The sequence below is a fragment of the Anolis carolinensis genome, chromosome 4, assembly GCF_035594765.1.
Source record: "Anolis carolinensis isolate JA03-04 chromosome 4, rAnoCar3.1.pri, whole genome shotgun sequence".
In the NCBI taxonomy this organism is placed as follows: domain Eukaryota; kingdom Metazoa; phylum Chordata; class Lepidosauria; order Squamata; family Dactyloidae; genus Anolis; species Anolis carolinensis.
In genome coordinates, this window is record NC_085844.1 from 253,137,038 (window position 1) to 253,155,211 (window position 18,174).

The window sequence follows — 18,174 nt, forward strand, 5'->3', positions numbered from 1 at the left end:
GCAGAGTTAGGCTTCACTTAGGCCTCTTCCACAGATTATCTAATTTGCACTGGATTATATGGCAGTGTAGACTCTACTTCCCTCCAACAGACAAAAAAAAATCAGAAATACTGTATATTCACAAGCTTTACAAAATAATATCTCCTGAAGGTATACGGGAAGGTAACGGCGCTCCATGCAGTCATGCTGGCCACATGACCTTGGAGGAGTCTATGGACAACGCCGGCTCTTCGGCTTAGAAATGGAGATAAGCACCAACCCCCAGAGTCAGATACGACTGGACTTAATGTCAGGGGAAAACCTTTACCCTTGACCTTAACTACCACCAATTCCTCAATACTTTATTTCCCATACCACCATACTTCGCCACAGCAAAGCGTGGCCGGGCACAGCTAGTAGATTTATAAAATACTTTTTATTCTGCCTTATTCTTAAATGTAATACATAAACTATCTGAACTGCCAGAACTCAAGGCAAGGCCGACACTCAGGAATGTCTCTTAATGCCTCAGGCAAAGGTGTAACAAAAGACTATCAGTCTGTAGACAGTATTTCCCAACAGCTCAACTGCAGCCACCTCAATAGACATCCTGGACCCTTCCTTTGTTTACCTAACCCAAAGGACCCTTCCTTTGTTTACCTAACTACAGAGATCAGATCCATTGTTCTCAGAAGCCCAGGCTTCATAATCCCATCATCCCCACCCTGGACCCCTGCTGGCCTGGAATGCCCATGCTTCCTGAAGACTCTTCCTGCCTGTCTGGGAGGGGATCTCCAGCCACAACATCTGATCTCAGCCAATCGGGGACAGGGGAGGGAAAATTCATACTTGGACAATGTTATACAACTGGATGCACAACACCATATCTTTTATGCTTGTACCGTTTGGGCAGGAGCCCTACTTGCATCCGTTCATACTTATTTTTTTATTTATTTACAATATTTATATTTCGCCCTTCTCTCATAGAATCATAGAATCATAGAATAGTAGAGTTGGAAGAGACCTCATGGGCCATCCAGTCCAACCCCCTGCTAAGAAGCAGGAAATCACATTCAAAGCACCCCCGACAGATGGCCATCCAGCCTCTGTTTAAAAGCCTCCAAAGAAGGATCCTCCACCACAGTCCAGGGCAGAGAGTTCCACTGCCGAACAGCCCTTCTCACAGTGAGGAAGTTCTTCCTGATGTTCAGGTGGAATCTCCTTTCCTGTAGTTTGAAGCCATTGTTCCATGTCCTAGTCTGCAGGGCAGCAGAAAACAAGCTTGCTCCCTCCTCCCTATGACTTCCCTTCACATATTTGTACATGGCTCTCATCATGTCTCCTCTCAGCCTTCTCTTCTGCAGGCTAAACATGCCCAGCTCTTTAAGCCGCTCCTCATAGGGCTTGTTCTCCAGACCTTTGATCATTTTAGTTGCCCTCCTCTGGACGCTTTCCAGCTTGTCAACATCTCCCTTCAACTGTGGTGCCCAGAATTGGACACAGTGTGATTCCAGGTGTGGTCTGATCAAGGCAGAATAGAATAAGGGGGAGCAGGACTTCCCTGGATCTAGACGCTCTTCCCCTATTGATGCAGGCCAGAATCCCATTGGCTTTTTTAACTGCTGCATCACATTGTTGGCTCATGTTTAATTTGTTGTCCACGAGGACTCCAAGGTCTTTTTCGCACACACTGCTGTCAAGCCAGGCATCGTCCCCCATTCTGTATCTTTGATTTCCATTTTTTCTGCCGAAGTGAAGTATCTTGCATTTGTCCCTGTTGAACTTCATTTTGTTAGTTTCGGCCCATCTCTCTAGTCTGTCAAGATCGTTTTGAATTCTGCTCCTGTCTTCTGGAGTGTTAGCTATCCCTCCCAGTTTTGTGTCGTCTGCAAACTTGATGATCGTGCCTTCTAACCCTTCGTCTAAGTCGTTAATAAAGATGTTGAACAGAACCGGGCCCAGGACGGAGCCCTGCGGCACTCCACTTGTCACTTCTTTCCATGATGAGGACGACGCATTGGTGAGAATCACCCTTTGGGTTCGTTCGCTTAGCCAATTACAGATCCACCTAACCGTAGTTTTGTCTAGCCCACATTTTACTAGTTTGTTTGCCAGAAGGTCGTGGGGGACTTTGTCGAAGGCCTTACTGAAATCCACTGTCTCCCTGAAAGAGACTCAGGGTGGATCACAATGTACATATACATAGCAAACATTCAATGCCATTAGACATACAACATACAGAGACAAATGCACAGAGGCAATTTAACATTTTCCAGCTTCCAGCTTCATGAGGGTATACTAGATTCCGGTCACAGGGGGAAACTGTGACACTGTGACACTGAGTCTTTGATGGAGTACTTCCTCATTCTTCCACACTCACACTGCTGGAGTTTTTATGGTGACGTAAATTAGTTAAATAGCCTCCCTGCATAAAACGGTCCCTGAATTTTCCTACTTGACAGATGCAACTGTCTTTTGGGTTGCTTAGGTAAACAACGAGCTAGGCTATTTAATGGTCGGGCACTCAATCCGACCCGGGCTGGCTTCGAATTCATGACCTCTTGGTCAGTAGTGATTTATTGCAGCTGGCTACTAACCAGCTATGCCACAGCCCAGCCTTGGCCAGAATGCATTAAAGAAAGCCTCTATCCTTTGCCTTCATGTCTGATGAGTCTTTAATTTGGAACTTCGGTTATTAATTTTGGTTAGGAATGCTTGCCAGGCCAGGCCTTCATCTTATTGTGGTCTAAATTCCATATCACCCTAAGTACGGATTAGGCCCGACTGGTTGGCTCAGGCACTCCATTTCAAGCTGCATTTGGTTGGCTTCTTGGTCTGGTGGGGATTTTAATAAACTTTCATTGCTCGGTTTAAGTCTTGTGGATGTTTCTTGGTCCCCGTTTGGTGTGTGTAAAGAAGAAAGGAATGTGGGGGTAGAGTCTTGGGTAATGGATGCTAATAACTCCATTTCTATTCGCTTTGGGTAAGAAAGTGGTCTATGGCTGGCTAAACAATGGGTGGCAGAAGTTGTGGCATGGTGTGAAAATGGGTTCGCAGAAGGAAATCTGGCCAGGTGTTGGGTAATTTCCATGACATTTCAGATTGGATTTGTTGTTAAATACACAGAGCTACTGTGAAGGGATTATGAGATTTGTCCTGATGTTCGTGCATGGACTTTATGCAGATTGGTGGTTTCAGGCTGGAGATCACCAAAGAGTGGGTTTCTGGGGAAAAGGTCACACATGGGCTCCATGTCTCTTGGGGACATAGTTGTTGGGGTCCATTTTGGGATCCATTTTGGGATCCTGAGATTCTGAAAACAGCAATATCACCCAGCATCAACAAAAATCCTAAAGTTGGAAGAGACTACAGGAGCCATCCAGTCCAACTGCTTTCTTCCAGGCAGAAAAGGCACAATCAAAGCATCCCCATCAAAGCATCCCCATTCTGCTTAAAACACTCCAGAAAAGGAGCCTGCACTGAACTCCCAGGCAGCAGCATATTCCACTCTTACCATCAGGAATTTCTTCCTAATCTTTAGGTAGAATCTCTTTTCCTATATTTTGAAACCAGAGCTCCAGTGTGTCCCAAGACCAGCAGAAAACAACCTTGCCACTTCCTCAAATAGATATCTTTCCCAATATTTAGACATGGCTCCCACGTCCCCTCTTAACCTCCCTCTTCTCTAAGCTAAATATACCTTGCTTCCAAATTTTGATCATTGTGGTCGCCCTTCTCTGGACACCTTCCATCTTGTCCATCTCCTTCTTGAATTGTGGGGCCCAAAACTGTACACACAGGGTTATTCCAGGTGCGGTTTGGCTAAAGCAAAATAGAGTGGAATTAAACTTGCCCATGACAGATCAAAGCAGGCCCTTATACATCCCCATTGGCAGCATTTCTGTGCCCAGACCTGGTCTTCTCATTTCTCCTACAGTTATGGGGCAGAGAAAGTTCCCTTTAAAGTTCCCTCTAAAGACAGCACAGCTCTTGGCCTATCCCTATCCATCAAATGTGGTTTCCCATGCCTTATCAGGAAAGTCATTTAATAATTTCTTAGAGCAATGCATGTGTATATGGCTTTCCAAATCAATGGTGACGAGAACTTCCAAAAGAAAGAGACCTTGGAGACCATCAGGAAAAGAAGACACCCCACCCGCCCCCTGCTCCAAGCCAGAAAGTAGTTCCAACTCTTAGGGTATTATTGATGCATTTATTGTCAAGGATAGCATCTTAGCAAAGCAAAACTGGAACCCGCATCAACAGAGCAAGTGTAGATGGTGCAGAGTGGGATTTGGACTCTGGTCAGAGGTCTTGAGTGATTGCTGTCCATGGATCCCAGCCTCCTTTAAAGTGGTCCTGTGAAAACAAAATGGGGTCAGAAATTGGAGAAGGAAAGGTGAAGAGATACACAATGTTTGCTCTTTTTATCTCCCCCAAAATGATGGAAATCTGTAGTTTAGATGTCATAGACCTTTCCCCTAACCCAATCCAGCTCCTAACTCCACCCTCCGCTTCCTCCTTGGTCTTGATTGGTTCCTGTTTCCTTTTTCCTTGACTGAAACCCACAAAGAAAGAAAGATAGGGGGAAGCAATAGGTGTCTAAATAGCAAAGTGTAACTGAAAAGGGGTTCCTCCTCCAACCATTCTCCCTGCCAAACTAGTCCAAATGAGCCATAGGACCATCCCATTGCCTTCTGCCCCTCACTTTCACCTGAACCTCTTCTGGTCTTGGCTATGAACATATGAACAGGTCCAAGTGAGAAGCAACATCTGCATGAATGTCTATCTATAGTGGACTCAAAGTCTTCCTCCAACCCTGGTGAAGCCCTATCATCTTCTGAAGGTTCATGGCTTAAAGGTGTGGTGATTTCCCCCCATACTCTGCAGTTTAATCACATGGGGCACAAGGTTCATATTGATGTGGGAGCCCTCATTCTTGACTTTCAAAAGAGCAGGAGAAGATGTTCACCTAAGATACAATTCTTGGTTGGATCTGAAAAGGGCTCCTCTCTCCTGCCCTTCTCCTTGACAAACTAGTCCAAACAAGCTGTAGGACAACTCCATTGCCTCCTTCCTCTCAGTTCGACATGAACTTGTGTATCCTTTCAATGACCATTTGAATAAGAATCAAATGAGAAGCAACATCTGGATAAATGTCTACCTATGGATGCTTCTACATACACTGTAGAATTAATGCAGTTTGGCCCTACTTTGAGCCCTGTAGCTCAATGCTATGGGATCCTCTTGGGGAGAGAAGGTGGTCTATAAATAAAGTATTATTTATTTATTATCCTGGGAGCTGTAGTTTGATGAAATTGCAACACCCTTTGGCAGAAAAAGCTAAAGACCTTGTGAAACTACATCTCCCTGGATTCCACAGCATTGAGCCATGATAGTCAATGTGCTGGCAAACCACATTAATTCTAGAGCCTAGATGCACCCTATATTTGATTCAAACATTTCCTCCTGTGTCCAACAAATCCCATTCTCCACCCATCAAGCCCACACTGGACCATTATTATTTTTATTTACTTTATTTATTCCCTGGCCTTTCCGCCCGGGAGGACTCAAGACAGCTTACGGCCACACACTTCGGTCACCATTTAAAACAAAGTGAAGACAACAACAACAACAACAACAACAACAACAACAACAACATAGTACTATGTGGTTTAGGTTTAAAAAGGTTGAATTAGAATAAATACAATTAAAAATGCATCTTAAACACACACACCACAGTCTGGGAGCAGTTATCAAAAAGGCACTTTCTCTCTTGTTCTCACCAAATACACTTGAGCGGGACATTACGGGACAGAGAGAAGGCCCTTCCCAGTTGATCGTAGATGTCTACCAGGTTATTTATTCCTTTTATCTAGATTCAGTATGCAGAAGTAGAGCGGGAGATGTGTCCCAGGTTCATAGAAAGAGATATGGTCCTTCAAATAGCCTGGATCAGAACCAGATAGGGTTTTGTAGGTCAAGACCAGCACTTTGCCTTCTTCCCCTCACGACCTACCTGAGCAGGCCCGGAGACACTCCTTCTCGGTCTTGAAGTTGTTCTTATTTCCTCCACATCCACCATAAATGAATTTCTCACACTTCTTTGTGGTTGGATTAAAGAAGAACCGAGGAATGTACATTTTGCAGACTCCTGTTTCAGAGGGAAGGATGCAGAAATCTAGAAGGAAGGAAGGAGACAACATCTCTATAATTTTGCCACAGAACCTGTGCAGCCTGGATCAAATATGTTTGATCTGGAGACACAAATAAAAAGCCAAGTTTTAACTTGGTGCTGAAAATTTTCCGATGCCTTGCAATGATGAGGCAGACCTCTGTCACTTTTTTTGGACTAGAAGAGTGTTATTATTTGGGGAAAGAATGTAGCCATGGTTCTTTTTCATTTAATGGGTGTAGAAATTTGAGAGATGTAACCATCAGGCAACAACAACAACAACAACAACAACAACAACAACACTTTATTTATATACCTTTCTATCTCCCGTGTGGGACTCAAAGCGGTGTACACATAATGAAACATTCAGTATATATACATCATACAAGATACAGGCAGAGTATAAAACCCTTAGATTAGATAATGTAGACTGTATGTAGTTAATACTTTTTGATGTCTAGAATGTAGTAGTCATATGTTTTCTTTCATTCTAGAAAAAGTATTTTTTAACTTTGTTTTCGGTTTGTTTGTACATTTGTAAAAAGTTTTTGTATTAATTTGTCGAAAGAAAGAAAGAAAGAAAGAAGGAAGGAAGGAAGGAAGGAAGGAAGGAAGGAAGGAAGGAAGGAAGGAAGGAAGGAAGGAAGGAAGGAAATAAATAAATAAATAAATTATTCCAAGATGTCAAATAATACAAAAAGAGATGGTCCCTTTTGTTAGCTAGGGATCCAAAGAACAAGAGAGCCTTAAGGCAGATCTATAGCTCCAGAACACTTCCAGGCATCGGAAATTGTTTTCAGGACAGTCATTCCACACATGGGTCATGGAGAAATTCTAGCAGCTGTGAATGCTGGGCAATTGTTTAAAAACCACTTTCAACAATAAAATGGTCAATAAAAAGGAGAAGAGCTGCTCCAACCTCTGGTGGAGAGATTCCCAGAGCCTGGGAGCAGTGCTTAAAGGTAACACTTGGACCAGAGTCTCTCTTGGCTCCTGACAGAGAAGTCCTCAACCATCTCCTGGGTTAGATAAAAAAAAACTTCTTTTTTCTATTTCTCATCTCAGACTTTGGTTTCTCCCAAAGGAGAAGACTTTCATGCATTAACTGTCACAGCATGACATTCATCCTCAAAAGAAATGGTGAAGAGAAGCAGGCAAAAGCTAAGGGCAGAAGAAGAAGCAGAACAGCCTCTTGGTAGGATCCCATGCCCATGTCCATTTCTCCAGCCAAGTCCAGCTCACCAGATGGGTCCCTCCCTCCCTCCCTGGACCTTGGCCGAGTTCCCTGACTCACCTCTCTTCTCATTCTTGTTAGCATAAGACAAACCAGCCCAGAAGAAAAGAAGACACACAAGGACAAGTCTGGACCCCATGGTGCTCTTTTGGGAAGCAAGCATCGCCCTTGAGTCGGGCAGGGATCTTATAAACCCAGCAGAGAGAGAGGTTGGGCAGTGGTTGCTCAAGGTGGATTTCCCAATGGAAGATGCTTTCTCTTGACACAAGACTCTACGGTATCGGTTGGGCTCCAGGAAACTCAGTGCAAGCACCTTACCCAACTCTACTCCTGAAGTGCTCGGCTGGGGATTGTGCAGGTTAAGAAACATGTAAAGGAGGAAAACAAAGGAGCTACATCAGCAAGAGCATTCAAAAAGGTGTAGTATAAATACAGCTAAAATCCGGTGCAAGGATGGATGGAGTCTGCTAGAAGTTTATAAAAATACATCTAGGCACCTTGCCAGGGAAATTGGTCCTTCAAGATTTGCTCCTTTGTGGATTAAAGAGACGGCAAGAGAAATGGTTGTATTGGGAGCTCATCCTCTTTCTTCTCTATTATTTGAAGGGTTGGCATCCTTCAATTGCTCACTTGTCGAAATGGATGGGAAAGCATGTTCATACACATATTCAGCCACACTGACTGGAATCCAGTCCAGGGTAGCTCGACTGGGAATAGAAGGACAAGGTGTTCTCCCTCATCTTTCCCCAAACAATGAGGATGAGATTGTTGCTTCAGAGTGGAAGCTCCAGCTCTCAATGAGCCAAGAGCCGATCTTGCGTGTTGGAGGAGCCATTGCCAAACATGCTGCATAACTGCAAAGCAAGTGAGGAAACACCTGGAAACAGGGCTGCATTGGGTAATGCATGGAAGAAACAGCCCTCAAAAAGCATTTGGAATGGACCAGATGGGTGAGAATGAGGAATGGACGTTGAGGTTTCATCCAATAGATTCAACCTCAAATACGCATCACTTGCTGCTTCTCATTTTAATCAAAGTAGATATAAACCTGAAAACTGTCAAAATCGTTGGTATTATGTTTATAATGTGTTGTCGAAGGCTTTCATGGCCGGGATCACAGGGTTGTTGTATGTCTTTCCGTTTGTGTGGCCATGTTCCAGAAGTATTCTCTCCTGACGTTTCGCCCACATCTATGGCAGGCATCCTCAGAGGTTGTGGGGCATGGATAAACTAAGTAAGGAAAGGAAAGAATATATATCTGTGTAGAGTCCAGGGTGTGGCAAGAGTCCTTTGTCACTGGGAAGTCAGCATTATTGTTTCAGTTAATCACCCTAATTAGCATTGGAAAGGTTTTTGTCTCTTGCCTGGAGCATCCTTTGTTCAGTCTCTTGCCTGGGGGCATCCTTTGTTCAGGCTAATGCTAGCAGCAGGGATTTCTGGGACCTGAGGTCCAAAACAACTTCACAGCACAGGAGGACAATGGAGAGGAAGCCAAGCCTTTTTTTTTTCTTGTGAGGAGCAACTTGAGTTGCTTCTGGAGTGAGAGAATTGGCCATCTGCAAGGACGTTGCCCAGGGGACGCCTGGTGTTTTGATGTTTTACCATCCTTGTGGGAGGCTTCTCTCATGTCCCCGCATGGAGCTGGAGCTGATAGAGGGAGCTCATCCGCGCTCTCCCTGGGTGGGATTCGAACCTGGCAGCCTTCAGGTCACCAACCCAACCTTCAAGTCACAAAGCTTTTATCCCCTAGGCCACCGGAGGCCCCTGAGATTGGCTGAGGAAGAACATGCAATGCAGCATGTGTGGCTGCACTCAGCCCCATCGCCCCCATGGAGAGATTGCTTGCTTGAAAAAATGGCCAGGCTAAAATTATTATTATTATTATTATTATTATTATTATTATTATTATTATTATTATTATTGACACAACGACGTTGTATGACACAGCAAACAAGATAGATATGCTGGATTTCGTTTCACAAAACCACAAGTCGAACACTTCCCAAGTGTCTAGGACTGTGTGATGTATTTTCGGATGATGCGTGCAGATCCCAGAAGGGTGGCCTTTTGCAGTTGGCAGATCGTAATTTTGTCAATGTCTATTGTTTCCAAATGCCGGCTGAGGTCTCTTGGCACGGCACCCAGTGTGCCCATCACCACCGGGACCACCTGCACTGGTTTCTGCCAGAGTCTTTGAAGTTCAATCTTGAGGTCCTGATAGCGGCTGAGTTTTTCCTGTTATTATTATTATTATTAATATAAAAACATAGTTAGACATAGAAAACAAGATGTAAATGCTGGATTTCATATTACAAAATTACAAGTCGAACACTTCCCAAGCGTTTAGGACTCTGTGATGTATTTTTGGATGATGCGCGCAGATCCCAGTAAGGTGGCCTTTTGCAGTTGGCAGATCGTGATTTTGTCAATGTTTATTGTTTCCAAATGCCATCTGAGATCTTTTGGCACGGCAAGTTCCAATGAATCATTTGGGCCACATAGTTGTGCCTCTGTTTGTAGTCAGTCTGTGTGATTTTCTTACAGCAGCTGAGGATATGATCAATGGTTTCATCAGCTTCCTTGCACAGTCTGCATTTTGGGTTCTTATTGTATTATTATTATTATTATTATTATTATTATTATTATTATTATTATTATTATTATTATTACCTTTCTTCTTCTGATTGGCTAACAAGGGAAAAACCAGCATGCAGCTGCCCTTGTCAATCACGTCAACCTCCATGCGCCTCTCCTACCCCCTCTCACTCCTGGACGAGGGAGTATGTTACATTGGGGAAAAAAAAGTCTGATCAACAAATCTTTTCCGAAGTTCTCCAAAAGCTCCAGGCCTTATGTTTGTATTTGTTAATGCTTCGGAGGGGTCCTTCCTGTGTTTCATTTTGGCGCTTCCTATCTATAAATCACCGAATTTTTACAAATTCCAAAATTTCCCAAACCAGAGCCAAACCTGAAATCCCTACCATCTTTGTACCTATAAGGAAGCCATGTGAAGCCCCTCTCTAGCAGTGAGAAATGTATGAGCCAAATGGGAAAAGGCAGAGGGGAATTCAAGGAGGAAGCAGGGAATTCAGAGCAAAAAGAAGTCCAGGTTTGCTCCAATGAGCCACATTTAAAAGAGGACCACCAACCAAAAATGAGTGCGGACTCTTGAGGTGCAGGGGATTGGTGCTTTTATTGTCAAGGGATGGAGGGGTGCTAGGAAAGCAGAATTGTCAATGGGTCAAGTGGACTTTGAGCAGGATTTGGACTTTGATGGAGCACGAGAGATGGCCAGAAGAGACTTCTCTGGTGGGGTTGTTGTATGTCTTTCGGGCTGTGTGGCCATGTTCCAGAAGCATTCTCTCCTGACGTTTCACCCACATCTATGGCAGGCATCCTCAGAGGTACCTCACAACCTCTGAGGATGCCTGCCATAGATGTGGGCGAAACGTCAGGAGAGAATGCTTCTGGAACATGGCCACACAGACCGAAAGACATACAACAACCCTGTGATCCCGGCCATGAAAGCCTTCGACAACACATTGACTTCTCTGGTGGTTGCTATTCATGGATCCAGGCCTCCTTCAAGGTTAGACTGTGAAGAGAAAAAGGGATCAAAGGCAGGAGGAAGAAGGAAGGTGGAGAGACACACCATCTTTGCTATTTCTATCTTCCCAACCATGATGGAAACCATGTTGGCCATCCAGAGTCCCTGTCATAAGGGAAATGGACTCACCCTAGAGAAGCTTCACGCATTCCCTTATACATTTCCATCGGCAACACTTCTCAGTCTTGGGGCAGTCATCGTCTTTCGTGCACAAATCTATGTTTTCTTTACATTTGCCCGAAAGTGGAGTTGGGCATTGCCCAGGCTTTGCTGGAAGACATGACAAACACAAAAGTGATAGGATACCACACACACAAACACTCACATACGTACACAGCTGAAGCCCAGAAAGTCCAGCATTTCCAGTGTGGGCAGGAGCTTGCATTACCTCTTAGTGTTTGTCCCCTGCAAAGCATAACCCTTTGGCTTGGTCTCATTTCTCTTCCACACCCACTGGGACCCTGTCAAAATGGACTTTGGGTGTTCATCAGGCCAACGTTTAAAGTGGGCACACCGACTTTCTTGGTGTCTTCTGCCTCTTGCAAAATCCTGGGAAATGTAGTTTAGGGCAGGGCCTTTGCAATTCTCAGCTAGAGAAGTGCTCACCTTCCCAAACTACATTACCCATAATTCTGTAGGAAGATGCTAAGAAAGTGGGGGTGCCCACTTTAAAAGGCTTGGTCTCACAAGGCAGGCAAAGCATTGCTGCCCCAAAATGCTGAGTCCACCCCACTGCTGGTTGACCTCCTCCCCATCAATCGCTCCCCATCCACTATGTTTCCTTCATTTACCTAGATGCATTGGGCCCCTTCAGCTTCTGTGTCAGGATGCTGGCAGTAACATAACACCAGAGAACAGGATTGCTCTGGAAGAAAGCAGAGGGGCTACTACCCTTGCCCGGGAGATGGCCAGTGGGACTTCTTGACCTGGCCCTCTAAACACTCCTGGGTCAGCAATCTCCCACAATGACCTTTCGTTTCAACCATGCTCTGGTCTGATCTCTATACCTGAATGGATTTGACACTTTGGATTACAGAAGCCTGCTCAAGGCATACAACTACGAGGGTAGAATGAAAAGTAATGCCTCCACCTTCGTTACTTGGGTTTGGATGAGAGTATTTTAATAAATCAAATGCAGAAATAATCCTTAGAATGTGCTCTTTAACTACCACTATTCACTTTTCCACACAATCACCAGGCAATTGGATACATTTCTGCCAACAATGAACAAGTTTTCTGAAGCCGTCACGGAAGAGGTCGACACTCTGTTTCCACAACCAGCATCTCACAGGACCCATCGTGCACAGATCTTCCGATAGCCAAGCAAAGCAAGAATGTGACCCACATGTTCTTGTGAAATGCTGATTATGCTTGAATTTTCTCTCTGAGTGATACGACGATCATCCTGAATCAATCTGTCAACCTTTCGCTTGTGAAACTCGGTGGTTGCTGTCACAGGACGTCCAACTCTTTGTTTGTCACGCTAGTCAGATGTTTCCACCTCAGCACCTTTAAACTTACTCACCCAACGAAGCACAGGACTCACATCAACACAATCTCCATAAACAGCTTGCATTCTCTGAGGAATCTCCTTTGGGGTGACACCTTCTGCCGTCAAGAATTGAATGACTGCACGTTGCTTAAGTTGCATTTGTTGGGAATGGAAGAGCCGTTAAGCTCTAATCACCCTCTTTATGAGGTAAATTCTCATTAAAATAGCAGAGTAAAGAATTGCAGCAGCGTGAGACTTATACGAGTGTGAGTTTGGAAGGCCTCTGCATCATCAGGAAGGCAAAAGGGATGCAAAGTTAGCTTTAAAGTTTAAAAGCATTTATTGAGGTAAAAAGAAATCTATTGACTGATAGAAAAGGTTAGGACCTATCTAGCTAGTCTATCCTGATCTAATACACATAGACGGATTAAAATAACAAAGCTCTATAGATAACTACATCTTGACTAATAGAGGACAGAGGTGCGTCCTCTCTGGAACAAAGCAGGAAGCTGGAATGGCGGTCAGCTTCGTGGGTCACTTCTTCTCTAGGGTCATAAACATTCCAAAGGACCAAATTGGAGAAGTTATGTCAAAGCCCTAGGAAAGGTCACATTTCTAGGAACATCAAAGGGTGGGCTGACCTAGATAGGATGGGAAGCAGTAAACAATGGTGAATCCTATCTAAGCATGCTTTGGAAACAGGGAAAGGATTCCCTCAATCTAACTCTATCATCTATCTGACTACATTTAGACTTGAGTAGTCCAGGATGAATCCCAACAGCATTGACCGACCGTCTGCGCAGGGTTCCATACTTCGCACTTCAACAACACAACCGTTCAATGCTAAGGGTTCCCACCAAATGGAACTGTAGAGGAGAGTCTACTGAACAAGGCAATACCTGCCGCAGACCAGGACTGCCATCTGTTGAGGAGTTACGAAGGTGGAGGCATTACTTTTCATTCAGCCCTCGTATTTGAAAGAATGCCTTATCTGGAATGGAGTCAGATATGCTTCTGAGGGTCATCTCTGTCCAGGTACCACTCACCTTTCCTGGAAGCAGCAGGCATCAAGGCAGAGAGGGTCAGGAGAGCAAGAAGGACAAGGAGACCAGAAGACCTCATGGCGAGTCAGTTCCAAGTGAAGCTACAGCTCTGCCCACTTCTTTTATCTTCCCTTCTAGAGGAATTTGGGCAGCCCTAGCCCTGGACGCTGAGAAGAGAACAAAGCACAAAGACTGCCTTGTGTAATGACTTTCATGGCTGAGAAACACTGCTAAGACAACCAGTAGATGTCACCACTTATGGTGGGGCCTGTCCAGAGTAACAAATTCAGGGAAGGCTCCATGTTCCATGTTCTGAAAAGTTCTAGCGTTCAGCATTTGCAAAAAAGGGCCAAGGTCACCTCCTGTGTGTCAGGGCTTTTGGATTCCCTGTCAACTTATCAGCTTGAGGAAGGGGCTTCTGTTTGGACTGTCTGCTACCTGCTACTAACCAGGGCGAACTCTGCTTAGAACTTTCCCACAGTACTATTTTGTGATTTAACACATATCTCTGCATCGCTTGCCAGCCCATAAAGGCTTCTGCAGCAGTCAATGTCTATTAGGTCTGTATAATCAATGAAAAAAATATTTCAATACAGTAGAGTCTCACTTATCCAACATAAACGAGCCGGCAGAATGTTGGATAAGTGAAAATGTTGGATAATAAGGAGGAATTAAGGAAAAGCCTATTAAACGTCAAGTTACGTTGTGATTTTACAAATTAAGCACCAGAAACATCATGATTTACAACAAATAGAAAGAAAAAATAGTCCAAAAGACAGTAACGTTATGTTGTAATTACTGTATTTATGAATTTAGCACCAAAATATCGCAATGTATTGAAAACATTGTCTAAAAAAACATTGACTAACAAATTGACTACAAATAAAGATAGAATTGCATAAAATGAACTTACAGTAGCAACATTGTCAGAAATTAAATCCATAAAAAGTTCAATCCTTGCTGCCTAAAGAAACAGCTATGGATCAAGGCGGGGGGCAGGCTGCGTTGGATAATCCAGAATGTTGGGTAAGCGAATGTTGGATAAGTAAGACTCTACTGTATTCATTATGAAATTAGTGGATGGGGGGAAATCATTTCTAAAGTGTTTCTGAAATTGAACGGGGTCTATATCGTAACTCTAACGAGTTAACTACTTTTTTGTTACTTTTCATTAAGTAATTGTGCCAATGGGGAAGCCCCTTTCTCCTTCATAGTTAGAACTATTGGCATGAAATTTGCTACACTTATAGAACACATTTACCACTGTTAGCCCACCAAGTTTTAGAAAGTTTCACTTATCCACAGATTTTGGGGAATTTTCAAAGCATTTACAAATAACAAAGCTACAAGAGCTATCTCCTTGAATTTTCTATACAATGACACAAGATAACAGGGGAACATTCCCCCCAAGTTTCAGAAATATTCTACTGATTTGGGGGACTTTTTAAAAAAAATTGTCTCATTGAATGTCTTTAACCAACAGAACTTCAATTAAGGGATTTCTTCCCAGCACAGCACAGATTTACTTAATACTTACTAGTATTGAAGTATCAGTCAGTCCTCCTCTTTTCAGATTCAACAATGTATTGGAACTCTGGCTAGCTGCTGCTAGGAAAGAGGGACAAATCTCTTCCTTCTTCTGATTGGGGCTTTCTGATTCTGAGCAGAATTATGGGAAACGTAGTTTAGGACAGGGCCTTCTGAATTCTGTGCTCTCTCATGCTCTTTCCCAGCTCGCTCATCTCATCCCACCTGCTGCTTTCCTCTCCTCATGGTGAGATGAAACCTATCTCCTTAATTTAAAGAGGAATTGCAGCTTTTTGGCTTTGCCTTGCTTGTGCTGAAAACAAAACTAACTTCTGAGCATTACAGAATTCAAACAAAAAAGTATTGCGTAAGTTTTTATTCTTAAGTTTTTGTGTGGGCGCCCCCACCCCATGCCCCACACCTCTGTTTCTTAATATTTCTTCATATATACAAAACTTACAAATTAGATACGACTTACGATTTAAAAACGAAGATTTGCACACCCCTAATATCTATATCTATAACAAAAGTGAAAGTATGTATGTATGTATGTATGTATGTGACTGTTTGTTCTGTTTGAGTGGTTAACCTGGCATGAGTTATAGTCCACCCACATCTTTATGCATTTTCTTAATGAGGCCATTCATAAAATCTCAAAACAATGACTTTTTAACATAAATTGTGTTACAGATTACCAAATATTTAACTCAGGGATCACCAAGTACATAAACTAATAAGGATATAAAAACCAAACAAAATCATGCAAGCATAAAAAGGGAACGTTTCATTCCAGTTCATACCCATGCAAAAGTTCAGGCAGAAGGAAGAGATTTCCTCCTAGATTTCTCATGTACCAAATGCCCTGAAACACAGTGTTCCCTGATCATCCTTTGGCAGGTCATTCAAGACTGCATGCCATGAGTCAATGCCATGGAATCATTTGAGCTGATGGAAGTCCTGAGCCATTGTCCCCCCCCCCCCCCCCCCACACACACACACACACACACACAAATCCCAATATGAATTATATAAAATTCTAGTTATGCCCAGCCACACGTTGCTGTGGCTTATGGAAATCATTTGTTGACCAAGTGGAATAGCAGTGAATAGCCTTTCAGCCTCAAAGCCTGGCCATTTTCTTCTTATGCGAATCCTTGTTTGGTGAGCTAGAATACAATGGAATAGGCTTGCTGCTTGGAAGACTGGGCACTTGTGTTCTAGGGGAATAGTTTTTTGGCCAATTTGAATTGCACTGAATAGCGTCGCTGCTTCAAAGCCTGGACGCTTTCTATATAGGGGCATCCTTCCCTGGGCAGGTTGAATGGGACGGAGTAGCCTCGTGGCTTCAAAACCTGAGGGTTTTCTATCTAGGGGAAATCTTGGTTGGTCAGGTTGAACAGCACTGAATAGCCTTGCTGCTTGCAAGCCTGGACGCTTTCTATCTTGTGGAATCCTTGGTTGGCCAGGTTGAATGGCAATGAATAGTCTAAGCGCATCAAGTATGAATGCTGCAATTAGTCACCTTAATTAGCATGTAATGGCCTTGAGTTTCAAAGCCTGGCTGCTTCCTGCCTGGAGGATTCCTATGTTGGGAGCTGTTAGCTGGCCCTAATTGTTTGCTTTCTGGAATTTCCCTGTTTTCAGAGTGTTGCTCTTTATTTACTGTCCTGATTTTAGAGATTATATTGTTCTGTATTATTATACCACAGTAATTATTATATATTATATTTATAATCCGATATCATCTGCTTAGAACTGGATAATATGAGGCCCGTTCTACACAACTGTATAAGATCCACACTGAACTGGCAGTGTTGAATATGGCAGTGTTGAATCCAGATAATACAGTTCAAAGCAGATACTGTGGATTATGTGCCTTGGCATTCTGGGTTATATAGCTGTGTGGAAGGGCCTTGAGTCTACACTGCCCTATAATCCAGTTCAAATCAGATAATCTGTATTTTATAGGCAGTTTGGATGAGACCTAAGTGCATTCTGCCTGTGCCCTGGGTGCCATTTTGGCTGAGGGAGTTGCTAGGATATGAAGTGGCCGGGGCCTAAAGGGCCCTATCTTTCTGAGCCATTTACAATTTTACCATTTATATGTTTTAAATGCAATTTTTTATCCTGTATTTTTGTTTTAATTGATATATTGTATTACTGTTTTATCTTTTTATAGTGTGATTTGTATTATGTTGCCTATGTTTTGTCCTACATTGTTTGGGCCTCTGCCCCATGTAAGCTGCCCCGAGTCCCCGCAGGGAGATGGTGGCGGGGTATAAATAAAGTTATTATTATTATTATTATTATTATTATTATTATTATTATTATTGACACAACGACGTTGTATGACACAGCAAACAAGATAGACATGCCGGGTTTCGTCTCACAAAATCACAAGTCGAACACCTCCCAAGTGTCTAGGACTGTGTGATGTATTTTCGGATGATGCGTGCAGATCCCAGCAGGGTGGCCTTTTGCAGTTGGCCGATCGTAATTTTGTCAATGTCTATTGTTTCCAAATGCCGGCTGAGATCTTTCGGCACGGCACCCAGTGTGCCCATCACCACCGGGACCACCTGCACTGGTTTCTGCCAGAGTCTTTGAAGTTCAGTCTTGAGGTCCTGATAGCGGCTGAGTTTTTCCTGTTGTTTTTCGTCAATGCGACTGTCACCTGGGATGGCGACATCAATGATCCAAATCTTTTTCTTTTCCACAACTGTGATGTCTGGTGTGTTGTGTTCCAGAACTTTGTCAGTCTGGATTCGGAAGTCCCACAGTATCTTTGCGTGCTCATTTTCCAATACTTTTGCATGTTTGTGATCCCACCAGTTCTTTACTGTGGTACTTGAGGCATAAGTTCCAATGAATCATTTGGGCCACATAGTTGTGCCTCTGTTTGTAGTCTGTCTGTGCAATTTTCTTACAGCAGCTGAGGATATGATCAATGGTTTCATCGCTTTCCTTGCACAGTCTGCATTTTGGGTCATCAGCTGATTTTTTGATCTTGGCCTTAATTGCATTTGTCCTGATGGCTTGCTCCTGGGCTGCAAGGATCAGGTCTTCTGTCTCCTTCTTCAGGGTCCCATTTGTGAGACAGAGCCAGGTCTTCTCCTT

The 18,174-nt window shown here is 43.5% G+C and overlaps 1 protein-coding gene across 1 annotated transcript; it reads right to left on the bottom strand.

The window, feature by feature from the left end:
* Nucleotides 1-4,226: 4,226 nt before the first annotated feature.
* LOC100562249 (four-domain proteases inhibitor) lies at nucleotides 4,227-16,027 on the bottom strand. The gene is made up of 6 exons (XM_062979794.1): nucleotides 15,068-16,027; nucleotides 13,534-13,697; nucleotides 11,130-11,265; nucleotides 7,449-7,780; nucleotides 5,999-6,160; nucleotides 4,227-4,338 (listed from the first exon to the last, which is right to left on the bottom strand). Exons 2-6 carry the CDS (start codon nucleotides 13,607-13,609, stop codon nucleotides 4,328-4,330), a joined length of 717 nt encoding a protein of 238 aa, XP_062835864.1. The 5' UTR covers nucleotides 13,610-13,697; nucleotides 15,068-16,027; the 3' UTR covers nucleotides 4,227-4,327.
* Between the last annotated feature and the right edge of the window lie 2,147 nt (nucleotides 16,028-18,174).